The 25,670-nt window shown below is 54.5% G+C and overlaps 2 protein-coding genes across 11 annotated transcripts in view; one reads left to right on the top strand and one right to left on the bottom strand.

Annotated features, from left to right (window-relative positions):
- The window catches only part of ZNF219 (zinc finger protein 219), a 14,284-nt gene extending 6,535 nt beyond the window's left edge, over positions 1-7,749 (top strand). For 4 of the 6 annotated variants that reach the window (XM_017649025.3, XM_017649026.3, XM_037000712.2 and 1 more), the window contains exons 2-5: positions 4,184-4,275; positions 4,604-6,011; positions 6,326-6,457; positions 6,684-7,749. In XM_017649025.3, the coding sequence (XP_017504514.3) occupies positions 4,270-4,275; positions 4,604-6,011; positions 6,326-6,457; positions 6,684-7,288 (2,151 nt within the window). In that variant the 5' untranslated portion in view covers positions 4,184-4,269 and the 3' untranslated portion in view covers positions 7,289-7,749. Of the gene's footprint in view, positions 1-40; positions 3,461-4,183; positions 4,276-4,603; positions 6,012-6,325; positions 6,458-6,683 lie in introns of those variants that run through there. The other 2 variants (XM_017649028.3, XM_017649024.3) reach the window with 2 other exon arrangements.
- On the bottom strand, positions 7,587-25,670 carry ARHGEF40 (Rho guanine nucleotide exchange factor 40). Of its 5 annotated transcripts, none has more exons than XM_037000710.2 (24): positions 25,407-25,661; positions 22,748-22,945; positions 20,891-22,133; positions 20,586-20,753; positions 20,325-20,445; positions 19,622-19,718; positions 19,433-19,513; positions 19,208-19,324; positions 18,212-18,307; positions 17,989-18,104; positions 17,604-17,730; positions 15,921-16,043; positions 15,675-15,818; positions 14,567-15,177; positions 14,208-14,442; positions 13,799-13,885; positions 13,011-13,226; positions 12,163-12,333; positions 11,212-11,389; positions 10,304-10,408; positions 9,952-10,095; positions 9,322-9,446; positions 8,884-8,945; positions 7,587-8,649 (listed from the first exon to the last, which is right to left on the bottom strand). In XM_037000710.2, the coding sequence occupies exons 1-23, from the start codon at positions 25,407-25,409 to the stop codon at positions 8,889-8,891; spliced, it is 4,563 nt and encodes a 1,520-aa protein (XP_036856605.2). In that variant the 5' UTR covers positions 25,410-25,661; the 3' UTR covers positions 7,587-8,649; positions 8,884-8,888. The 5 variants fall into 5 exon arrangements, with proteins under 5 accessions (XP_036856605.2, XP_036856602.2, XP_036856604.2 ...); XM_037000707.2 differs by having other exon boundaries at positions 8,884-8,930; positions 25,407-25,659; XM_037000709.2 differs by lacking the exon at positions 9,952-10,095 and having other exon boundaries at positions 25,407-25,670.

The raw sequence follows: 25,670 nt of genomic DNA, 5'->3' as shown, positions 1-25,670 counted from the left end.
CCCGGGAGCGGGGGGCGTGGGGGGTGGGATGAGGGGGGGTGCTTCCCTCTCTGCGTCCCAAACAAAGTGTCACAAAGAGCTCGGCCGGCGGCAGCCGCAGAGGCGGCTGCAACTCAGCTTTTGTTCTCCTGGCCTGGGTAGCTGAGCCTTGGCCTCCCAATCTCCCAACCCTGCCCCCCATCATCCTTCTGGCTTATCTTCCATGGGAGGGGTATAGGGTGTTGCTGGAAGAACCTCTCGTGCAGGATCATAGGTCCTCCCTGACTTGCCAGCCTACTTCTGGAAAGGAGATTTTCCCCGAGGCTCTCCTGCCCACCCCCCACCCCCTAATCTGAGGACTGAGGCTCAAATGAGTGCTAAGACTCTGACTTTTCTAGCATCAGCTCCAGTTAAAGGGATTTAGAGCTAGCTACATGCCCTCTCCCCCAAATTCAGGTCCTCCAGAACTTTCAGAAGAGGGGGTAAGTTGGAACATGGCTTTGGAATAAGATTTACCATGGTGGGATAGCACGAGGTGAGCAGGTGTACCTTCCTCTTGCCTACTGCTGTACATGTGGAGTTCATGACTGAGGTTCCATGCCCCCACCTCAGGAGAGAAAGAGGTTCTTTACCAAGCACTCAATGTAAAAGGTCCACAAGCTGTGGTGTGGGGTCAGTTTGGAGGAGCTACCTGAGTGGTGAGGTTCAGAGAACCATGGAGAGGAGACCATGAAAGCGTACTTACAGGTGTCCCTGTCATAAAGGTGGTCTTAACTCTAGACCACCTAAGAAGCTTCCTTTATTTTTATCTCCATCTAGTGCAGGGCTAATAATAATTGTTGGTGGACTTGGGAAGTATAGGATTCTCAACAGGGGGGGAAAAATCGAGTATTAGAAATGACCAGTGCAGTGACAGAGGCCTAGGCAGACCTATGCCTCAAAAAATCCTTTGACTGTAAGAACTTTTGAAACAGGTTTGAGGGCCAATCTTTGTGGTCCTCTAGTCAGCAGATGCTTCAATGTACCTGTCCCTGTTGTTTCTTAGAGTCTTCTCACCAACCCTTCCATCCTCCCTACTCAGCAAGATAGGTCCACACCCTCTTTTCCTCAGCTTTCCTAGCACAGAAAGTAATTGGCCTGTTGCTTTGGAAAGATTTTTTGAACCCTATCCCTGGCCTTGCATCCCTATAGAACCCAAATAAGGGCAAGATAACCCCTGATTCCCAGTGGGGTAGAAAGTAGGTCAGTGCTACTGCCTGGCCAAGTCTCATGGATAGTGTTTAGGGCCTGACTATAGAAAATACTGTGATTATTGCCCACAGATAATAGACACATGACCTGGGTTCCAGTTTAGTTGATAGGCTCTGGGGCCCTGCCAGTGCTTTCTCCTGTTGAAAAAGCCTCATGGGATCAGATGCCTGGGATCTGGTTTGGTATGGAGATGATTCAGGAGATCTTGCCTAGGCCCAGGAGGCTCTCTCCATGGGTTTTGTTGATTTGAGGCCATCCTATGGGGAAAGTTTCCCTACTCAGGAATTCAGCTTCAGTTTGGGCCTTTTTACATGTCACTGTATTTCCATCCTGGAAACTGCTGTGTACAAAGCAGGTTTTGGGTTTTTGTTTTGTTTTGGGGGAGGAAGTTTTGTCCTATTCTTCTACTTGCCCCAGATAGAAATGAAGTCAGCCTCTCATGAGGTGTTTTGCTAACAAACTATCCTACAGGCAGTTTTAGGGGCCTTAAAATCTTCTCAGAATCTGAATATGTGCCCATAGGTTAGTCAGCTATGACCATGCAGTATTCCCAGCCTCACCCCCTCCCCCACCATCTGCTTGCTCAGAATATACCAGATTGGCTGTACACCAGGATGTTCCGGGAATTCCCAGGAGAGCAACAGAATGTGATGGGCCCAAATACGATGCCTCAGTAGCTGATTCCAGGATGTACAAACTGTAACTGTCAGGACACTCCTTATAGCTAATTAAAATTCTTCTAGTTACATCTATTTTCTGTTACAGCTATCTATTTTCAGTGACATCCAAAAGGCCAAGATAATCCCTCTGGTACCACTGTTTTTTTAAATTTTTCCCTATGGTTCCTGGATAGGAATTTTTAAAAAATCATCTAGCTTTTCTCAGTACTTTATCTGTGGTGCTAAAATGACCAGTGTGGCCCCTCTAGCACTTCATGGTATCTATGGTACTGAGGTGGCCAAAGTGGCTCCTCTGGTAGCCCACTGCACTCTCCATGGTACTGAAGGGATGACCGTTTCTTTTTTAATGTCTTTCTGGGGTCCAGAAGAGTCCTGTGACTCAGAACCACAAACTTTGGAGGTGGAAGGGACTACCAATATAAATTAGTGCAACCTCCTTATTTTACAGATGATTAAGCTGGGAGGTTAGGTAATTTACTGAAGGTTGCAGGGCTATTAATGATCAGACTGGCCCACATTAGCTTTGTACCTCTCAGTCCTACTCTAATTCACCTTTCATGATGCTACTGGGGACTCAGTTGGGCTCTTGGTCCCAGGAAAGGGATTTATTTGGAGGATCCAGAAGATGGGGGAGGATGCCCTAATTTGGAGTTACAGAAATACAAATATTAAAAGTGGTTATGGAGGTGGTTTAGTGACCCTTGGACAAGGACACTTTGTTAACCTCCTGTTAGTAAAATTCCCATAACCAAAATTCTACATTTAACAGGCACCTGCCCCTTCAAAGACTCTTATCATATCCACTAAGTGTCAAAAATTAAGCCGTGGACCTCCAGAGCCTTTTCTCTTTGCTGATAAACAGGGCTGACTACCTGGCCAGCTCTCTTCTGTTAAAAATCCTTAAGCAAAGTATGCTCGAGTCCTTTTCTTTCTCGGTAACCCATTTCAGTTTCACAATGCCTATTGTGAGGAAGTTTTTTATATCTTAAATATTCTTTCTGTCTCAGGCGAAAAAATAGGTTAGGCCTACATTCTTCTTGCCTTGACCAGATACAATTCTGTATGTAAGCAGGAAGGTAGTCTGGCCAACTTCTGGTCATCTTCCAGGCCTATTTCTATGAATCTTAATTCTGGGTTGCTTTTTAGTTCTAATGCCAATCTCCTCTGCAGCTTAGACTCCTCTGCAGTTTAGAATCAGGAGGAAACCCCCTCTCTGCCCAATCCTCTTTCTCCCAGTGCTCTTCTCCTTCCTCAGAACTGGAGCCCTGCACATCCCAGGCCCAGGGAATTTAGCCTGGAGAATTTTAACCCTTTTTTGCTCAGAGCATGTGCTGAGCCCCTGTCTGTGCAGATGGCCCAGCCCCGCCCCCCATCCCTCACTCCAGCCTCTTGAGCTCAGAGCCAGTGTAATCCTCCTCTTGTGTGAGGGAGCCTCTCCCCTGCAAAGAGGAGGAAAGCCTGCTTCGGAACAGCTCTGGACAAAGGGGCTGAGATGCCCCATCAAACTGCAGGCTCCAAGGTTTGAAACACCGGGATGAATCCTATATCTGGTATTTGCAGTTTTTTACCCCTTCCCCCAAGCCAGCAGTGCCCCTTAACTTCCACTCCTCCCCCAACTCTCTCATTCCCTTTCCCTCTGGTTCTCTCCCCCTTCATGCCCCTCCCCCTCTGTCTGTCTCCAGACTCTGCTGCTGGGAGGTGTTTCTCTCCCATGCATGAATGAGTCTCTGTAATGAATGGAAATGAATGGATCAGGAATCCAGGCAGAGGGAGGGAGAATGAGGGGGAAAGACAGAAAGACAGGGTAAGGGCAGAAGGAAGGACTGTGGAACCTGAAAGGATGTTTGGCTGGCTAGTCATTTAGGGGTTTGAGAGCAACCGGTCCCACTGGGGTAACTGGGGAACATGGCAAGCCCACCCCATTTGCTAATTAGGCTGCACAGCCCAAACTAAGTGAGAGGGGTACACTGTGATGGTCTTTCCCACTGCCAGGGCGGGGTGGTGATGGTTCTGGAACAGGCCTTTAAAACAAATAATTTGGGGGAAGTAATCTGGATTGTCAAGGAGCCTTGTGGGCTTGGCAAAATAGGGAGTACAAATATTGAAGACAGCAGACCCCTCACCAACCCCCACCCCCACTGGGTTGTCTTAGGATGCAAGGAAGGAGAAGGGCTAGGTTTCAGGAGTACAGGGTGGTAACAGTCTGGGGCTGGGGGTGACTCCACAGCTGAAAATTACGGCTCATCTTTTCCTCCAAATCTCTCTTGCTTTAGCTCTTCAGCACCTGTTGCCTTCACTAGCAGCTTTTCCTCCTCCTCTTCCCTGCACTCCCCAGAACCAAAGAATGTGAAGGGGGTCCATGGAGGTGAGTGGAAGCTCTGGCTTGAACCTGCAAATCCCTACAACGATATTCCCTACCCTCTCTTCCTACCCTCCCTCTCTCTCTCTCTCTCTCTCTCTCTCTCTCTCTCTCTCTCTCTTTCTCTGACCTACCATTATTACAAGTTATATCCGTGGTCCCAACAGCTCACTTCCCACTCATTCCCCATTTTGCCCGAAGTGAGTGGGAAGGGCACCCCATTCCTGGTTCAGGCCCCTGGTTCTCCCTTGGATTCTTCTGGTCCTCCATGCCCTTGCTTCCCCTACAGCTCTCCCTTCCCCACCCGTTGCTCTGTTCACATCTTTCTACACAGGGCTCACGTCCCCGCGCCCCTGGCGGCCACTTAGCGCCGTCGCCGCCAGCTTTCGACGGCGAACTGGATCTGCAGCGCTACTCCAACGGGCCAGGCGTGAGCGCCGGTTCTCCAGGGATGGGTGCAGTGAGCTGGTCTGAGAGTCGTGCCGGTGAACGGCGCTTCCCTTGCCCTGTATGTGGGAAGCGCTTCCGCTTCAACTCCATCCTGGCCTTGCACCTGCGGGCGCACCCAGGCGCCCAGGCCTTCCAGTGTTCGCATTGCGGCCACCGCGCTACCCAGCGGGCCCTGCTGCGCTCGCACCTGCGCACGCACCAGCCGGACCGCCCGCGAAGCCCTGCCGCGCGTCTGTTGCAGGAGTTGGAGGAGCGCGCGCTACTGCGCGAAGCCCGGCTGGGGAGAGCCCGAAGCTTAGGCGGCATGCAGGCTACCCCTGCCACTGAGGGAGTAGCGCGGCCCCAGGCTCCGTCGACGTCCGCCTTCCGTTGCACCTTCTGCAAAGGCAAGTTTCGCACCGCAGCGGAGCGGGAACGCCACCTGCACATCCTGCACAGGCCCTGGAAGTGTGGCCTGTGCAGTTTCGGTGCCAGCCAGGAGGAGGAGCTGCTGCACCACAGCCTGACCGCCCACGGTGCTCCTGAGCACCCCCTAGCGGCCACTTCGGCTGCTCCCCAGCCTCAGCCACCACCCCAACCTGAACCTAGATCTGTTCCGGAGCCTGAGCTGGAGCCTGAACGTGAGGCAACCCCTGCTCCTGCGCCTGCAGCTCCCGAGGAGCCCCCTGCACCTCCGGAGTTCCGCTGTCAAGTGTGTGGCCAGAGCTTTACTCAGTCCTGGTTTCTCAAGGGCCATATGCGCAAGCACAAGGCCTCCTTCGATCACGCGTGTCCCGTGTGTGGCCGCTGCTTCAAGGAGCCCTGGTTCCTTAAGAACCACATGAAGGTGCACACTAGCAAGCTGGGCCCACTGCGTGCCCCGGGGTCTGGTTCTGGGCCTGCCCGTGCCCCCCAGCCTCCTGACCTAGGCCTACTGGCCTATGAGCCACTGGGCCCTGCTCTCCTCTTGGCCCCAGCACCTACCCCGGCTGAGCACCGGGAATCACCAAGCCTCCTGGGCTACCTGAGCCTACGAGCTGGCGAGGCCCGGCCCAATGGTGAGGGCGCTGAGCCTGGGGCTGGTCGCAGCTTTGGAAGCTTCCACCCACTGCCGTCTGCAATCCCGGCTCGTGCTCGCCGGCACTGCTCCGAGGATCCGGGTGAAGAAGAGGAGGTGGTGGAGACGGAGGAGGAGACCTGGGCCCGGGGCAGAGCACTGGGTTCTCTGGCTTCACTGCATCTGCGGCCAGGCGAAGGGCCAGGGCATTCTGCGACTGCTGCTGGGTCCCAGGCAAGGTCCACCGCCACGCAGGGTATGTAGGGGTTTCCTCTCTTCAAGGTTTCTGCATCCTGGGCCCAGGGTAACACTGCCACTACTTTCTTCCCCCACCCCCCGCCCCTCTTCAAAAGGGCTTGTGTCTTATTTCTTGCTGTATACCCTCTGGAGGCTTTACCGCCTAACAAGGGCAGGCTCAACTCGCAACAAATTCAACCCTTCAGAGTCCTCCATACTATTTCTCCTGGGCCCAGAGGGAAAGCAATCTTAAGAAGTGGATGTGGGGGTGCATGACACTGATAGGATTGGGGCCGAAGGCCCTTCTGACTTCCCTTAATGTGTGTATTGCAGAAGAAAATGGGCTGTTAGTTGGAGGGACCCGGCCTGAAGGGGGTCGGGGGGCCACCGGCAAGGATTGCCCCTTCTGTGGGAAATCTTTCCGCTCAGCGCATCACCTCAAAGTGCACTTGCGAGTGCACACAGGTGAGGGGGGCAGCCTGGGATGGGGAGGAAATGGGGCATGGGGGAGAAGAGAGGTGAGAGAGCTATGGGAAATCCTGGGAGTTGACATTTGGCAGCCTTCAGGTTGGCTGGATGAGATCGTCAGGAAGTGCTTTATTAAATCAGAGCGAGTGGGGGAGGCAGTGTTCCTGGTTCAGAGGTGGTCCGTACGTGGATTGAAATGTCGCCGCCACCCCGCTCCCTCCAGGCGAGCGTCCCTACAAGTGTCCGCACTGCGACTACGCGGGCACCCAATCTGGCTCGCTCAAGTATCACCTGCAGCGCCACCACCGGGAACAGAGGAGCGGTGCAGGCCCCGGGCCACCCCCGGAGCCGCCGCCACCTTCCCACCGAGGTTCAGCGCAGTCGTCGGGAGCCAAGTCAGCTTCACACCCCGCTACCTGGGTGGAGGGTGTGGCGAGCCCCCGGCCTCCTTTGAGCGGCGCCGCGCCTGGGTCCCGTAGGAAGCCCGCCAGCCCCGGGAGGACCCTGCGCAACGGGCGAGGCGGTGAGGCCGAACCCCTGGACCTGTCCCTGCGGGCGGGGCCGGGAGGCGAGGCTGGGCCGGGGGGTGCCCTCCACCGATGCCTCTTCTGCCCTTTCGCCACTGGAGCCCCCGAGCTCATGGCTTTGCACCTGCAAGTGCACCATAGCCGCAGGGCTCGGGGCCGCCGGCCGCCCCAGGCTGACACGTCCCCGCCCTATGCTCGAGCACTGTCTGGAGAGACCCCTCCGAGTCCTCTGCAGGAAGGGGAGGAGGGCCCGGGGCTATCACGTTCGGTGGAGGCCATGCTTGGGGGGCAGGAACGGTAGGGAGCCCTCTTAGGGGCGGTTAGCTTAGTGAGCTTACCCCGCAGGAGCGGGGGAGCGCTAGAGGTAGTTGGGTAGAGCAGCCAGCAGGGGGGCAGTGAGGGACCCACATCCCAGCCCCAGGCGGACCAGAGATGGAGGGGGCAGAGGGCATAGGAGGGTGGTGGGCGGTACCCACCCAGCCAAGGGGAGAGTCACAGTGCCTTAGAAGTGGCAGGGGTGAGGATCAAAGAACGGGGTCCCAGGGCTGGCAGAGAGGGTTATGTCCCTGTTGAGGAGCCGCTCTGTCAGTCTTTGCTGGTCCATAGGCATGAGAGTTTATTTTTGTACAATGGGTGGGGGTGGGGGCACTGTACCCTTCTAGCCCCTTCAGGGGCCTGTAGACGTCGCTATTTTTGGTACGATTTCTGTCATCCCTATCGCAGAGTTGTGTCTCTAATAAACAGGTGTCTTGAGGCACAGGGCACTGTGTCTGTCTACATCCTGTTCTTGGGCCGTTCTGTCCAGGAAATCATCACTTCAGGCACTCACTTATCAGCGAAAGAGCTTTATAAGAAATGCAGGATCTTGGCCTTTATTCTCAGGCTTAGACTTCAGTAGCTCTTGGGTGGGACCTAGGAATTATATTTAAGGAGTAGCCTAGGGGACTCTCCTGCGCTGTGGTCTGAAGACTCCTTTTGAGAACTGCTGGACTGTGCCGGATTCCAGCATAACTGCCCAGCTCAACCTCAAGAAGTGGGTGCAGAATAAGAGGAGGAGCTTCAAAGGGTGCCGTCCCTGGGTCTGTGGGAGCTGCTGTGGAGGAGGTACATTCTCCCAGGCCCAGCTTTGGGCTGGTAAGGGGTACAGGTCTGGCTTTACTTTCTGTGTTTTAGTTAATGGTTGGATGAGGAGCAGTGTTCAAGTTAGTGTCACCTCAACCCAGAGGTCTCTTCTAGCTCTTAGGAGACTAAGTGTGAGTAAATACATTTAATATAACAATAGTATTATAATAACAGTAATTACATATATAAAGTCTGCCATTCCCTGCCCCACCCTCCCATAATGGTTTGCATAGCTCTGTTTCCTATGACAGCCCAGAATGAGGTCACCAGGATACAGTTGACCTGGCAGAGATAAGTCTTCTCAGGGAGAATCAGGGTGGGAAGGACTGAACACAGGCTCTTGAGGGAGGGTTGACACAGAGCAGTGTCCTGAAGTCTGCAGTGGCCCAAGATGGACTGGACAAGGGATAATTTCCCCACCTCCAGGGTATGGAGGTGAGCAAGTGTGGACACCTGGTTCCTGCAGGAAGGCACCTGGCTGAGGTCAGTTAGATAAAGTGGTAGCAGGAAAACACGCTGGTCCTTTGACCGCTTCTCTGTCTAGGAGCAGAGGGAAGAAATTCAGTGCTCATCCAGCCCTCCACTATGTCCCACTGCCATCCCAGCCCAAAATATGCTGAGAGGAAGGGCTGTAGCCAAGTTCTGGGTCTTCTCTAGAAGCCAGGAAAGAAGGGAGAGGAGAGAAGCTGACTCCCAAGCATCTGGGGAAAGGAAGAACGGAACATGCAAGAGGGAAAAAGTGTTGGATAAGGTGGAAAGGAGGTGCTGACTCACTCAGGTCACAGAGGCGTGGTGGGGTCACTCAGGGCTCGGGAATGACTCTGAGAGGAGAGAAGCTGGTGAATTTAAAGATAAGAAATGACCTCTTGCCTGTGTTTCCCTGCTCTCCCAAGCTTGTCAGTTCACCTCTCTTTCTTCCCCCAAAGTTCCTGTTTTGCTGATTTATCCAAACCCACACCAGGCTGCTGGCATTCTTCCCTTTCCATCCACTCTTGCACTGTGCTCCTTACTAAGGATTTTGACCTTGTTGCCTCTCAGCTAGGCCTGGGGGAGAGAAAGGCAGACTGGATAATATATCCAACCTGTACCTCACTGAGGAGCACAAGCTTACTGGCTCCCCTACACCCCACCATGGGTTGAAGGATCAGAAGAGCCCACCCAGAAAATAGCTGAAGAGATCACCCTATTACCAGCCCTACTGCAGGCACTTACCTGCCGGGACAGCCCTAAGATGCCGCCACTGGCCAGAGTGGGAGTGCTGCTCCCAGGGTGGGGGGGTTGCAGGCTGGGGCTGTTTCTTGGTCCTGGGGACACATCTCCAGAAGAGTCAAGTGTTTCTGGAGATGGAGGGAAAGCTAGGGTAAGAGCAGGGTAGAGAATCCCTCTAGATTACCTCAAGCAATCAAGCTGCTCCATCAAGGAAGAAAAAGCTCCATAGCAATAGGAAGCTGCGAATCACCATAGCAATCCAGTTGCAAGAGAACAGCCTACCCAGAGGCAGGAAATTGTCAGCAGCATCATTAGAGCAACCAGGGAAGAATCAACAGGAAATTAAATATTGCGGTGGTGAACCAGGAGGGTACAACAGGAAGCTGAGGCAGTTTCCATAGAAACCCAAGAAGAGCTAGAGAGAGAGGTACAGAGGAAGTGCTTCTTAGCAACAGGCTGCTGTAAGCATTACCATAGCAACCAGATGGAAGGCTCTTAGCAATGGGGAAGCTGTACATAGTTGTCATGGCAACTGGGCTACTTGGCTAGAAAAAGGAATTGCTCAGCAGCAAGCAGCCTGAACATCACCACCATGACCCAGCTGTTGGGAGCCACCCTTGAGAGGTGCCTCACCCAGGGAAATTTGCTTGACGTCCAGATCCCAGGCCTCCTCCTCGACGCGGGCAGGCAGGGAGCAGGCTCCCGGCGAGAGGCCAGGGAGGGAGGGGCCAGTATGCTCAAAGGATGACACGGCCACGGAGGCCCGGGTTCGGGCAGCTGCAGAGATTGGGTGAGTGGTGGGGTGCTGGTGTGGGAAAGCCTTCCTGGCTCCCTGAAATCACCCTCAGTCTCATAGAGGGCCTCCCAGTTAGCCCCACAGTTTCTGAGAAGACATATCCATTCATTGCCTTTCCTTACTCTCCACCATGTCTCCCCACTCGAGTCTTGGATTCTGGGGGCCACCCCCCAGCACACCGGCTCTCACCTCTTCCAGTGAGCAAGGCACTGAGCGTCCGCTCCCCAAGGGACTTGATGTCCAGGAAGGGTTTGTTCCCGATGCCCATGGAGACCATCTGCTGCACTCGGAGCTCTAGGGAACAGAGACCCTGTCACCAATCTCCTGCGGCCCCTCCTCTGCCCCAGCCCCTAGCACTGCCATGGTAGACTCCCTTTTGTGCCTTCCCAGCTCTCACTCCTCCTTTTCATTCCTGTGATATCTCTTGTTACTCTTTCTGTTGACTGTCATGACATGGAGGATGGTGGTGGTCCTTGACTTCTTCCTCAGACATCTGTCTCTTCTCTCCTTTATGTTGCATCCTGCCCATTTGGTATTCCAGCTGCTCAACTTCTCTGCTAATACCTTCCTCCCTTCTTCTTCAGCATTAAGCACAACTCCTGCATTTTAGACCTCTACAGTTTATCAAGTGCTTCCATATAGATCACCTTATTGAATCCTTCCTATCACACTAAAATGTAGCTATTACTTTCCATTTTTCAGATGAATTGAATGAGGTTCAGAGAATTACAAGAAAGCCAACACACAAAAGCAAAAACAACTCCCCCCTCTCCATAAACAAAACACAGAAAAACTAGATCACACAGCAAGGAAGTTCTGACACTCAGATACAGTGAGCACTCCCTCATTCCCTTTTGCCCAGCCTGAAATTTGTTCTTGCTTCCTTGAAATTTGTTAGCTTCCTCTTTCCTTCTGTACATCTTAGACTAGTTTCTATCCCAGCAGTCTCTCTCAAATCAGGTCTTGAATCTTCTCAAAAGTCACTGTCCTTTTTTCCATTCTATACTCTGTTTTCCTGAATGGGCTCCACACTCTCACAGCTAACCTTCTGCTATAACCCTAACCCCAGGCAATCCTGCCCTGGCTCTGCCGGGTACCCTTGTTGTGGGCTGCCTGTCTCCACAGCAGCTGAGCAATAGAACTTGTCCACTTGAGTTTGATCTCTGGGGAGGCTGCCTGCAGAGTGTATGCCTCTCGTGCACGCCGCCGCCGGAACCACAACTCAAAGCACAGCCCACTGTCCCCGATGTTTTCTGTTAGCCCCATGTCAGCAGTCTGAGAAAGAGCAGAGGAGAGAGGATGAAGGAGCATGTCCTGCCTAATGGCAGCACATGGAAAAGACTACACTTAGCCTGGCATCTCGTATGTGTTCTGTAATGTTTGCTCAACACCTACCATGTGCCAAGTGCTCTACATTTAGTCTTCATAACCATAATTTACAGCAGGGAATGCCCAGAGACATGCCTGAGAGCTTATCATTGCTTATTAGAGAAAAAGGGTTCAAACCCATGTCTGTTACCTCAAACCTAGACTTTTTCTCTATACAGTACATCACCCTGAAAACCTGGAACTAGTGTAGAAGGACAAAGTCTAGAAACCCTTGGAATCATGCCACACTGCCTGATCTAGGACTATAGGTTTTTATTGTTGTTATCTGGATACCAAGGCTGTTACCCTAAGGTAAGGTCTTCTTCTTGGGCTCTTTGGTTCAGTCAAGTTAAGCTATATATATACATAGTGTCCTTTCTCCCCATTCCCAAGGAGCTCCCCTAACTCAAAAGGTGTGTGTGTTCTTAATGTGGAAAAGAACATTCTGGCTTGAATGCCTCATGAATCTCCTGTATGACTGATAAGGAAACCCCATGGAGTAGGGCAACGTCAGGGACTTCGATCACCTGACACTATAATCTGATGGTTGATTACAGGCCAAAGATGATGCAGATTCTGAATCTGGGTTGGGAATGAATTTCCAGAACATTCTGAGTTCTCAAGAAAAGCATGACTTCCTGTCCTGTACCTTCCCACCCACCGAGTTTCAGGCATTATACCTTAAAAGCCTGCTTGTAAACAAAAGTCTCTGACCCTCCCTCAGGGCCCTTGAGCTTGCTGAACAGAAGGAGATGCTCAAACAGAAAGACATGGCGAAGGCACTTCTTTCGGCCGCAAATGACAGTGAAGGGATCCTGATGCAGGAGCTGTCCCTGCTCCTTCAGATCTGTCTGGGGAAAGGAAAAGGAAAGGTCATTGGCCCTGGAGCCTTTTGTGTATATTTTATGGAGAGTAAAAATTGTATTTATGGCAAGAGGCCTAATGCACTGGTTCTCAGGTGGGGTTAGGAACAGGGAAGTCCTCAGCCCACATTCCATCCACTGGTGATCATGCACAACACACCTGGCCTAGCAGCACAGCCCTGATCTCTGAAGACAGAAGGCACCTTGCACAGTAAGGCTGACAGCCTCCCATGGGGAAGCCTTTGAATGTCGGGGACCAAAGCACCATTTGCCCCAGGAAGAGAATCAGCAAAGAATTGAAGGGGAAAGAGGTCTATCACAGAGGAGGGAGGTTCCCTGCTTGTTCTGGAACTTCGGGGCTGGAAAGAGGCTTGGTAGAGGATAATAAGGTATGTGTTAGGTGCTGAGATGCAGGAGAAAAGCAAAGGAACAGGAAAGCACAGGCAGATGTAGGATCATGGAATGATGAGCAAGACATAGCTTCTTTATAGATAAGGAAACTGAGGCCCAGTCATATTCAGTGACTCAAACAAGACCATCCACGTGATTAGAATCTAGAGGCCTGGAGCCCTCTGACCTTGAGGCTACTTCTCTTGTTACCAGTCCACACTGCTGCTGGGGTCACAGGGCTAGGAAGTTTGGAGCAGCTGGAGCCATGGCCTCACCTCACAGCCACGCACCGCCTCCACTGCCAGCAGGTCTCTACCACGGGTCTCTTGTTCCCGAAGCAGCTGCATGGCAGCCCCAAGAGCCTGGCGCTCAGAACTCAACTCAGGCCCAGCTTCTCTCAGGAGCTCCTCCAGGAGCTGTCCATACCGAGCCAGCTGCTCCAGGGGCTGATGCAGGGCCCGGGGCAGGACAGAGCCACCTTCCATGGACCCCTAGGTTGGGGAGGAGACAGAGATGAGGGCAGGGGCTGGAGCTGATGGGGGCTGAGCTCTGCGGGGAAGATGGTGGTACTCCAAGCTTTTGGGGGTAGATGAAGCCCAGATAATCCCAAAGGTCAGGTGAAAAATCTTCCCCCAGAAAGCAGCAGATGGGGGAGATTCAATCATCCTCTGTATCTTGAAGAGGAATGGAGTAGGATGACATACAGCTCCTTTTATTCTCTGGCTTTTAACTTTTGAAGGCACTTACACATCTTTTGATGTAAGGTCTTTTGATGCTCAGAGCAATCTGCAAGCTGGATATAGTGAATATTGCCCCCGTTCACCAAATATAAAAACAAGAGGACCAGAGGAATCAAAACTTGCCCAGAGTCTTTTCAGGTGGACTGTATAAGAACCCAGTCTTACCTGGCTCCCACTCCTGTGCTTGTCCCACCCTTACCAATTCTGGGATATTCCTGGACACATCCAGAAAAGCTTATTTTCCCTGAGAGATTTTGAGGCTGCGTGTGTTTTAGGTCTTCTTGGCCCCTCCCCTTCTCACGGAGTTTGGAGGGAAGGTTTACCTTGGCTGGTGGACTGAGTGCGGCCAGACCATTCTCCAGTTTGTGCTGGTGCTTCACATACTGGGCGTAAAGGCTGAACTGGTCCCCCTGTGCCAATAGGTAAGAGGTAAGGCATCCCTGGCGAGGTCCCAGAGACAAGTCTTCCCCTAACTCCCTCCCCATCCTCACTATAGCCCAAAGGATGGGCAGGCCACTTGTTCCATCCAGGGGCTGACAGGCTCCAGGAGAGAGTGAAGGCCAGGCAGCCCTTGAGGATGGGCACACAGAGGCTGTGTAGCTCCAGAGTGGCCCAGAGTCTTGGACCACACATTTTAGGAGGGGGGATAGATACTGAGAAGGAGGGACAAATGGATGGGCCTGAAACACAGAAAGGGAGAGGACCTGGAGGAAGTTTTAGGGGGTCACTCACATTACGAAGGAAGCAAGCCCCAATGCGCAGGGGGTGGGTGGCGCAGCCCTGAAGCTCCCGCAGAAAATGCATCCGATGGAAGCTGCGAAGCCTCTCCCGGGCGCTCAGAGCAGCGGCCCAGGTGCTCCGAAGCTCAGGGGTCAGCTCAGGCCCAGGGGGTGGCACTGGCTCACTCAGGGCGGCCACGTACTCCTGCTCACAGGCAATCAGCTCAGACACCAAACGCTGCTGGGCACTGCAGGTACAAGGGGCAGAGAAGGTCGGGACATAGCAGGGAGGCACCGCCCCACAATGTAGTAGTCTTTTCCTGCTGGGCAGTTGGACCCTCCTCGTGGGCACCAACTGGACTGGGCTCTCACCTGATATTCCGCTTGCGCTCCATCCGGGGGGTGCCTACTCCCCAGGGCCTGTCTGGCCCCCCGGCCCGGCCCAGCAGCACATGTTCCCGGGGTGAGCATGTTCTGTCTACCACCTCAGTGCTAGTGACTTCCAGGCCACGGATCAGCACAGTCCTTGGTGGCTTGCCCTCTGCTTCTGGAACAGGCTCAGGACCCTCTTCCTCACAGTCCTCCTCACATGGGGCCAGGGAGCAATGGGATGGGGCTGCCCGTGGCCCAGGGCTGTTGGGGAGCAGTAGGGAGCTGAGGCTAGGTGAGGGGCTGTGGGGACCTTGCTGGGTCCCTCCACTGCTGGCACTGTCTGCCCGTTGTCGCCGGTGTTCCCGAGGACTCGCCTCCTCTCCCAGCTGCTGCTGAATCCTCCTCTCCAGTTCTTGGCAGCGGGCCCGGCAATGGCCCCATTCTCGCAGGGCTGCCGGGCTGCCGAGGTCCAGGGCCAGGGCCCGCATCTCCTGGAAGGTGCCAGCGCTGGGCTCCGGGACCCGGCGCAGAGCAAGGGCTGCCAGCACTGCCTCCCGACCTGGCCCCACTCCTGCCAGCTGGGCCGAACCTTCATCCACCCATTCATGTGCCTACCAGGACAAAGGGGGTGGAAATGGGGAGAGGAAGGTGAGGTCCGTGCTGTGCACACGCTGCCTGATGACAGCTCCTGTCCTCTTTGCTGATGGTTTCCCAGTGCCCATCATCCTCCCAGTCCTCTCAGAACCCCTCCCTCACTGTCTGAGCATTACTGCCCAACCACATCACTTAGAGCTGGTGTGAAGGCAGAGGAGCCTTGATGAAAGAACAGCTAATTTTTATATAGGATTTATGAGTGGCAGGCACTGGGATAAGTGCTTGTTTCATACTGCCTACATCATCCTCATGGCAGCCCTGCGAGGTGGGTGCCTACAAAAGCATGCTCGATTTTACTACCTTGTCAAGGTCATTCAGCAAGTAGGTGGCAGAGCCAAGAGTCAAAGCCAATGAGATGGCCTCCTGAGTCCCTGTTTTTAACAACTACCTGGTCAGCCTCTCCAGGCAGAAGAAAGGCAATGGTGGGCATAAAAGGAAGAGGCTCTGCACACACCTGCTGGAAGAAGCGCTGTAGCCGCAGGGCCCGATGGAGGCCACTCTCAACTTGCTCCAGCCGCTGTTCAAAGATATCCAGAACTTTCTGGGAGGTGGTGTCCTCCTCCAGGGCCAGGGCCTGCCGTGCCTGGGCCAGGTGCTCCTGGAGAAGGGAGGCTGTGCTCAGACCTAATCCTCAGTTACAGTCAGTCTCTCCCTCCCTCCCTGTGTGCCCCATCTCACCTGCCCCTGTCCCTTGTCTCACCTGGACCTCAGCACTGAAAGCCCGGAATCGTAGCTCTGTCTCCTGCAGGGCAGACAGCGAGTCCCCTGGCATGGCAAAGCTCACCAGCTGCTGCTCCCCTGGGCCCGAGAGCCACTGCAGCACCTGAGGCAGACAGATGGGGTGGGAGTGGGGCTGTAAGGGAGAAGGAGGCCAGGCAGTGGGAAGACATGCTGAGATCCAGCTCCAGCCCCACCACCCCAGCCATAGAACCCTGGGCAGTCTTTTCATCTCAGCTGTAAAGGGGAAATGATAGCAGTCAGTGGTGGTAGATTCTATAAGGATCAGTTGAGAAAGTGAGTAAGATCTTGGTTAAAGCACCGGATGAAGGGGACTTGGAGCTGGCAGGAAGCTTTGAGGGATGAGCCTGAAGCAGGATGCAGATCACCTGGGTAATCAAGGGCCAGGAGAAATTTCATATTCACCAAGCCCAGTGATGGGTGGGCAGAGGTCCTAGGGACCAGGCTTGGAGAGATGGCCAGGAGGAGGTGGTTGTGTGTGTGTGTCCAGCTCTAGTTGCCTATTAGGGGGCTCTAGAGATGCTCACTTTGGTTCTGGGATATTTGACTAAAAAGGGATGGTAAGTTTTTCCTCTGAGGAAAGGCTGGAAGCTGCAGTGAGACAGCCTGAGGAATGTTCCTAATGACCAGAGCCAACAATAACGGTCCTTTGCTGAATTCACTTGATCATCCTAGCACCCTTGTGAGCTAAGGGCTTTTATCCCCCTCCTTTTACAGATGAGGACTTGGGAACTCAATATGCTTCAAGACTGGTCCAACATCTCACTCCTAGCAGAGCTAGAACTCAAGCTGAGCACTTTAGACCCCAAATCCTGCATACTAATGGTTTTGAAATGGGAAACAGCTAATAAGCAAGCGAGCAAACAGACATACAACCCCTTGGATACTGGGGTGGAGGAAGTCAATATAGAGAAACCCTAGAAAACTGAGGTCCCTCCCTCCACCCCTTGACATTGACCTTGAGATGACCCTTCTCCTGATGCCCACATGTGGGTCCATGAAGTGCTCACTCACCACACTTGGGCCTAAGGGGAACAGTCAGATTTCAAAGGCCCTGGTACCCCACATGGTAAGATAGAGAACATATCCCTATGGAGCTCTTAACCCCAGGAGAGAAGAATAAAGGTGCAGAGAAGCAGCCTTATCCCTAAATCTTCCCACAAAGAATCCTGGTTCCCAAAGCATTTACTGGGTTCTTTTCCCCTCCCCTTTCAAGATGGAGGGAGGTGGGGCCTTGCCAGCCCCAGGTTTGGGGGATGCCATCCCTATAGGAGTTGAGGGAGCATGGGTGGCAATATAGCTAAAGAGGTGGTATTAATAGACCCTATTGTGTTTAAACTAAGGAGGTGGGCACTCCAGAGTCCACCAACTCTTCCAAGAATTCCCAAAGGGCACCCAAGCATCTGTCACAATCTCAAAGGATCAAATATCAACAGTGGGGAGGGGAGATCTGACTTCTCTACTTGCTGCTGAGATGCGGGAAGGGAATCTCATGCTGACTGTGGCCGAAGGTGTGGTGAGTGGGAGAGCCATTCAACTAAGCCTGGTTAGGAGAACACCATCAACTGTAGGCGTCAGTGGAAAAGGGAGTGCTGGAGGCCAAGCTCCCTGTCTGAGGGAGAGGCATGTGAGGATCCTGGCTCACCTGCTGGAGTTGGTGCTGTCGCTGCCGGCGCTCCTGCTGTTGCACATGCAGGTTGGAGAGGCGCACGAGCTGGTGAATAGCTTCATCCACCTCCTGATACAGTGTGGCTGGGCCTGGGCCCTCCAACCTGGGGAAGGAGGAGGCAGAGTGAACTCCTGGCCTTGTCATGCTCCTTGCGCCCCATGCCAACATGAGAGGCAGCAGGCATCTTGGGTCAGCGTAAAGGCCTGAATTTGAACCCTGACTCTCATTTACTGACTAACCTTGGCCAGGACATCTAACATTTCTGGTCCTCCAAATCCCCACTTGTAATCATAACCAGCACCTAGGGATGTTGTGAGAGTTATGATATATAAGCAGAAAGGCATGACCTAGTCCTCCGTACTTGCTGCTGTGGGTGGAGCGCAGCCTCATCAGGATGGCTCCCCCGTCCCTCTGCAGCTCCATCAGCCGGGGATCTGCCAGCACCTTCTGGAGGGGCTCAGGCATTCCTATGGCCTCCTGGGGGCAGGGAGTATTGACAGTTGAGGTTCCAGGAGAAAGCTCCCAGCCCAGTCCCATCCTGTCCTACCCCACCCCATCCCAGGTGGTCCCATCTCATTGCATACCCCTCCCTCTGGCTCTGCTGTGCCTTCCAGCTCCTTGATGGCTTGCTGAATGGAGCCCAGCACACCACGACACAGATGGCACAGCCTTGCTGCTTGCTGAAACACAGGCATGGGATAGAGTCCGGGTACAGAGCTGAGGATTAGAAGCCTAAGCCCTAGGGTGGAGACTTTTACACAGGCAATGCCAGTTCGATTTCTGACTTGGTTGCATACTATTTGTTAATACCTTGTGCAGGTCCAGAAACCTCTCTGAACCTCAGTTTCCTCAACTATAAAGTCAAGATAAGACACACAGGATTTTATGAGGTTTAGAGATAAAGTCTGGCATATTATACAGCTTCATAAAAAGCCTCCTTTTCCTCTGTCTGCATTAGGTTTTTACCCTATGAAACTCTATTTAGATCCCCTTGCTCTTTGATGCATAACTTAGAGACCATGTTACAGAACCCCATTAATACTCAGCTCAGATCATGTTACATCTCTCTTTTTGAATACTTACACACTTAGGTTCATAGACTCAGATGATATCACAATTGGTGTATTTTGTGGGTGAGGAGCCTGAGACCTGGATGTTAATGCAGAAGCAGGTACAGAAAGGGCACCATCTCCAGAAATGGGGTACAGAAACTTGTCCAAAGTCACATGGAACCAGAACCAGCCTTCCTGACTCTCAGCTCTTTCCAGAACCCAGGTGACATTATCTTACACTCTTCTCCAGTAGCTTCTGAATTATCCCCCACCAAAAATCATATGCTACTTGATGTCATGTTCAGAATTAATTTAATTTAATTCCTCTCATATCCCAAGTAACCCATGGTACATGCACGGTATTTTGTTCATGGTTTGTGAGCCATAAATACTTGCTGAATTGAATGGAAAGGAAATCACTCTTTCCTAACCCCATGGCCACGTCTCAGATCTGCCTTCTCCTCTAGAATGTTCTCAGCTGGGTAATTCCTGACTCTCTGTGTCCTGGGTGGGAGGGGGGAAGCTTACCTGGTGCGTCTCTACCCACTGGCTGGGGCAGGGGACCCTGTGACCTCCCAAGTCCCACTGCAGCTCCTCTGGCTTGGCCACTCTTTGCAGATCATTCTCTGACAGCACCTCAGCACCCTGCAGACATGAGAAGGCAGACGGTTTCCAATGTGGGCACGGGCTCAGGGACCAGGCTCTTCTCTCTCCACTACTGAGGGGCTCGAGGAGTGGGTGAGGAGCTCAAACCTGAAATCCATGCAATTCGATCGGAGGATCATGATGAGTGAGAAGCAGCAGCCTCTCAGTAAGGGGACGGTCTCCTGAGTCCTGACAGCAGAGAAGAATAACCCTAAACTGTGGGCAATTTGATGGCCTGGAATGGCCAGTAGGGAAGAGTTACGCTCAGGAGAAGTACCTGTTCAAGGGGTTGGTTACCTGAAGTTGACTCAGGGCAGGAATGAGTGCTGGAGGCAGTGGGGGTGCCTTACGAAGGTCCAGCAGGATGGACAGCCCCAATATCTGTAGATCAGGCCTGTGGGGGCAGGAGGAACTAAGAATGCTGATTGAGTGAGTGAGTGAGTGAGTGAGTGAGTGCGTGCGTGCGTGCGTGCGTGTGCGCGTGTGCAGTGGGGATAGCAGCACAGGATCTGGTTTTAGTGTTACTAGACCTCAGGAGAAGTTAGTTCCTGGTACATCTGGGAGGAAATGGGCAGAGACAAAGTCTGGGTATGGTCTAAGAGACAGTGACCTAGCAATCAGGAGTCTACACTCATGAGACCTGGATCTGGAAGGTTAAGAATTTTACGCTCTGGAAGAGTATGAATTTAATGCCAGCACTTAGCATGGTGCCTACTTCTTGGTGCTCAATAAATAGTTGTTGAATGAGTGAATCAATATCCTGATACTCTAAGTAGTGTCTTAGGATATTGAAAGCCATCACTTTGGATTTTAAAGATTGATGAAGATATTCTAGAGGTCAGGGGTCAGTAAGATCAAAAGTCAATGACTTGAAAATCTGAGGGATGAAGAAGCAGGTGTCCTAGAGGTCAGGAGGACAGTGTTCTGAGAAGAGAGGAGGTCAGAGTCCTCATGACTCAGGAGGTTAATGTCCAGGGTGCCAGTGCTGGGCCTTGGTTACCTGAGCAGTGAGTGGAGGTAACGAAGAGCAGTGCTCAGCATGTCTTGGGAGGGTGGGGGCTCCTCGGGAGGGCACGGTGGGGTAATGGTCAGCAGAGCTCGCCCACTCTGGTCCACCCCTCCTGAGGACACAAAATGGCCAGGCTGTCCTGGCTGGGGGCATGCCTTGGCTACCTACCACCCACCCTGCCTCCCTCTGCAGCCCACCCTGATGGCTTCTCTTCCTTGACCCACTTCCCTTCAACCATTGATGCTCACTGACCAGTCAAGACAAGGAATCCAGATGCCATCAAGTCCCAAGCTATAGCTGTGTCATCAGTGATGGGGACTGGAGGGGCCTCTTCCGGGATGCTGCCCCCTTCTACTTCCTGCAGAGTCTCCAGGGGTGGTGCTGGGGGGTCCAACAGGGACCCTTCTGGACCTGAGAGTCCTGCACAGACAGAGGCAGACCTATGGGCCGGAGATGAGGATGGGTCTGCCTATCCTGCTCCTAGCTCCTCTTCCAGCCCCCTGCCCTAGGTCCAACCTACACTAGCCCTTGCCCTGCCAGCCTCCGTGTCATCTCACCTGCTGTGCCCACCATGTTGGGTGCCTCCTGCTCTTTCTCTCTGGCCATTTCTTCTAGGCACCCACACGCTTCTGGGGGCCGAGGCTCTTTTTCATCTTCTGGGTTGAGCTCCTGTTTCAGCTCAGACTCTGGTGTCCCCAGGCCTTCATGCTCCTCCTTAACCAGGCTGCATCCTGGAAGTTCATGCTCATTTGGTGGGGGCAGACTGACAAGAGTTTCCTGGTAGTCAGTCTCTTCTTTGTCCCCCCTCAGTGGAGCACAGTCCCCTCCTCGGATTAGAGCCCCTCTGCCTGCAGCTCGCTTCTTTCTCCTGTTTCCTTTGCCTGTTCTCCGAGGAGTGCCAGGTGGTCCTTCAGTGCCTTGGCCTGCTCCTCCCCTGACCTCTCCTGGCCTCATGGGGCAAGATTCAGAGGCTTCCTGCAGTGCCTCTCCTGGGGACTCAGATACGTCCAGGGATGCTGCCCCTGGGAGAGCCTCAGCTCCAGGGGGAGGCCCAGGGGAGGCTCCTGTGCTGCTCCCCTCACCGGGTGGGCGCGCCCTGTCCTGGTCTTGAGTGCCCAGACCCTTCTGGTGCATCCAAGCCCGGTGTCTTCGGTGCCGGCCTTTCCCTCCAGCACCTTTTCGGGTGGGTACTGTCCGAGTCCTGGAGACGCCCGAGGAGCCCTCAGCATCCATGGGGCTCCCCCTCACAGGCAGCGTCACCCCCAGCAACTCCACATATTCGCCCTCAGGTCCTTCAGCAGGGGCGTTGTGCCCATCCCCAGGACTCCGGGTGCCCAGGGACTCCTCTGCAAGTGGAGGGCTGGGGAGTCCTGGCGGTCCAGACGGCAGTTCTGGGGGCAGCATGCTTGGCTGATGTCCAACCATGAGGCCCTCTTTTTGCACAAATTGTGGGCAGATGAGCTCTGCCCAGGGCAGCCGCTGAATCCCAGAGGGCGCAGACAGTAGACAGGTACTCAGGCGACCTGTTGGCCGGTCCTTATTGATGCCCTGTAGCCACTCAGGTGTGAACAGGTAGGCACAGGCCTCATTGGGCACAGGCAGCTCCTGCACCCGGCCACCCCCTGGAGCCAGGCACTTGAGTGCCAGGCGGGGTGCTTGGGCTGCGGAGGGCACCACTTGCAGGTAGAAGTCTCCTGGGCGCAGCAGCTGCCAGGGCAGGGCTGCTAGCTGCACCACCACCTGCTCATGCAAGCAGAGGGGCCAGCCCTCATGGCAGAAGAGGAAACCACTGTACTGGGCCTGGGGAGAGAGGTGGGAGACTGCTCAGGCCTCTGCTGATGAAACCAGAAGGGGGCAGTTAGAAAGGGAACACCTAGGCAGGGCTCGCCTTATGCCTGGTGGGTTGTGATTCCAGGGGAGCTGGGAGATATCTTAGGTGTTCATGTGGCAAAGGAAGGGACAGGGACTGGTTAGTTTTCTGGTAGTAGACCACTTCTCTAGGAAGCAAGATCCATGTGTAGGAGGGTAGAACTGAGTCATTACAAAGACATGGTCAGCAGCTGCCATTCTCTTGGAGGAGTCACAGACTCTTAAGAGGTCTTTATACCTGTAGAAGTGAATGATCTCTGTTGAGTCATGTCTGGGGGAACAAGTATCTTGAAAAATTGGAGTGAAGGGGGAAATATCTGGAATTGGGTCTGGGGGGGTCAAGGTCTTTGGCAGTTGACGTTTCTAAGGGTATTTGGGGAAGATGAATTTCTGTGCATGTGTTAGTATCTGAGTGGTCTCTGCTTTCTGGGCTTATCAGTGTCAGGGAGGTAGCATCTCTGCAGCAGGAGAAATTAGTCTGGCTAGTCTCTAGAGTGAGGCAGTGGATCTTTGAGGAGATAGAACAGAGATACATGGACACTCACACAGGCTTCCTGCTGGACCTTGGCAAGCAGGTGCTTGGCAGGCACCAAGAAGTCCAGCGTGTACCTCAGTGCGTCCTCCCGATAGGTCCTCTCCACCACCTGGAACACCTGGCCCAACAGTGTGGGGGCTGTTGCCTCAAAGGGTGGGTACAAGGCGGCAAGTGTGCTCTGCACACAGTCCTCCACTGGCTCAGGCTCCTGGGAAAGACAAGACCAGAATGCAGATCCTGAGATCACGCAAGCATGGCTCCTGGTATGGGGCTGGCTGTATACCCTGGGGGTCACACTGTGGGCACAGGGTGTGCTCACAGAGGGCACTCAGGAAATGCTGGCTGAATGAGCCTGGGAGGGCCCCAGGGGGGCTGTGCTAGTCAGACTGCATGGGCCTAGTAGTGCCCTCCATACTTGAGCTCTGAGACCTTGGCTTTTGGAGAATTTGTCGTGAATGTCTCTGATCAGAGCTGTCCCTGGTTCTTGTGAATGGGGTTGACTGCATAGGTCATCCTCAGGAGGCAGGCTCCTGGGCCATCAGAAGACTTAACTGATGGTGGAGAGCCTTGGAGGGTGGTTAGTTTTTGTACAGTTACCTTGCAGGCCTCTCCACACCTGGAACTCCCGTTTTAAGTGGAGGTGCCACCAACCAGGCACAGTCAGATCCTGGGAGGTGGTCATTGGGCAGGAAGGACTGAAGGGGCGTCTTCAGTCTTTCTAGCAACCCACCCCCCTCTCCCAGAGTGGCTCTAAAGTAATCACAATTTCCCAGTGGAATTGGGTTACAAGGAACTGGGTGGGGGCAGCTGAAAAGGAAAAAGTCCTAAAAGCAACATGTAGGAAGGGAGGAGGAGGCTTGACGGTTAGTATTTTCTGATTCCAGTAGGACCTCTCTGCCAACCTACACCTGGAGCCATTAAAGACTCGGCCCAGCTCCCCTGGACTTGCCAATGGGATAGCTTTCTCCAAGCCATACCCTGAACAACCACGCCTTAGGCTATTTCTTTGTAAACTTCTTTCAAGATGGCTCTTAAGTCATTTTATCACATTTCTTTGCAGTAAGTGAGCAAGGGGATGCAATGTTCATCTAGTTCCCTACCGCCCCCACCCCCGCCAGCACTGCCTTTTTGCTCTTGAACACAAGACTGCGTATTTTACTGAGGGTTCCTCTTGCTAGTTGCCTGTCGGACCCGACCCTCTGAGAAGCTAGGGCAGCCACTCCAGAGAGGGACATTTAGTGCGTCAGCACAGAGACCCGGCCCGAGGTGTGTGGGCGAGCAGACAGACCCCGCAGTGTTCCCGGGCCCCGGCCAGCGCTGTGAGCGTGGGCGGGGGCGAGGCAGAGAGGGCTGTCCATTCGCAGGCCAGGTGGGGGGAGCTAGCGCTTGAGCCGCGAGGCAGCTGCAACCCATTAGGGGCGGTGAGCTCATGGTTGAGCGTGAGTCTCAGCCACAGGAAACGGCAGCGGCAGGAGGGGAGGAGGGGTCTGGGGTGGGAGGCGCGGGTTGGAGCAGAGAGACCGGGTCTCTAGCCGGCCGGGACCAAAGAGAAAAGACTAGAGAGACTGAGTCAGCTCTCCCTGGCTCAGTTCATCTTTTTTCGTGCTCCAGCCTCCCTCTCTGGGGGTGCCCTCCTTTGGTAGAGGAGCAGCGGGGCAATGCTCCTCCCACCCCGCTCCACTCTCTGCAGTGAGCGCCCCCGTCAAGGCCTCTCTCCTTCCTCCATTCTCTGCAGCGAGGCCCCCTAGGCCGTGTCCCCACCCCCGTCTCCAGGCCTCCTGCAGCGGGCACTCTCTCTGGCAGTGCTCGCTCTGCAGTGACTCTAAAGAGAGTACTTCTGGAGTGAAAGTTCGCAGGATGAGGGGCCACTCCTGTTGATACGGGCTTCCCTTAACAGTGCCCTCCAGCTTCTTGTGTCCTGAGTCGCTGCCGCCAGGGTCCCCTACTCCCAGCAGGAAGCTCCCGCCTGTGCCCCCTGCCCTCTCCTTACGGGGGTGCTCTGAGACAGTGCTGCTCTTCCCTGCAGCGTGAGTTCCAGGCACTCTCCCTCTCCCCTCACCCGTCTGCTCGGGCAGCGTCACGCCCCCTGGCACTATGAGATCCCCCTCCCCACTCTGTCCATTATCCTGAGGCAGCCCCTCTTTTCCCTGCGGGAATTTCCCTCTTTGGCCATGTCCCTGGCCCCAGCCCAGCCACAGCTGGCCGGTCCCCCAGGGCCGGATGGGTGGGCCCGGCTCATCGTGCTGGGGACTGGGATGGAAAATGGTGGTTCCAGACAGGTCAGTTCTCGTGACCCAGGCCGGCCCATTGCAACACACCCGCAGGGGTCTCCCGCGGGTAGGGAGCTGGGACCGGGATGCGGGACGAAGATCCTGCAAAGGAGGGCACGGGTCATGCCAGAGGAGAGCAGGGGAGGTGTGTGGATTAGCGGAGAGACCAAAGGGAGGGTGGGGGAGGAAGAAAGAACAGGTGAGGGAATATCCGGGCAGGCAGAGCCAGCCAGTGGGGCTGGCCGACAGATCAAGGGGAAGAAGGGGAGATAGGAGGGAGGAGAGTCCCAGGAGCGCTCAACAGTCCACGGCAGGCAGGGGCCACCGGACTGGGACTGAGGGCCCGCAGCGGGCGGCGCGAAGGCGGAGGGGACACCGGGGCCGCGACGCGGGACTCACCATGGCTCGGCGCGGGGCCGCGTCCAGCGCTCGGGCGGGCGGGCGGGGCCGGGAGCGCCGCCGCCTCCCTCCCGCCGCTCGCGTCTCGCCGGGTCTGGCTAGGGGACAGCTCCGGCCGCGGTGACGGCTCGGCCCGCCCGGGCTCCCAGGCCGCGGGGCCCCGCCAGGGAGGGCTGAGACGGCCGCCCCGCCCCGCCCCGCAGCGCCCGCCTCCGCCCCTCCGCCGTCGCCCCTGCCGGGAGCCCCTCTCCCACGCGCAGCCTC

Source organism: Manis javanica, chromosome 8, assembly GCF_040802235.1.
Source record: "Manis javanica isolate MJ-LG chromosome 8, MJ_LKY, whole genome shotgun sequence".
Classification (NCBI taxonomy): domain Eukaryota; kingdom Metazoa; phylum Chordata; class Mammalia; order Pholidota; family Manidae; genus Manis; species Manis javanica.
This window is presented reverse-complemented; position numbering and strand designations above follow the sequence as displayed.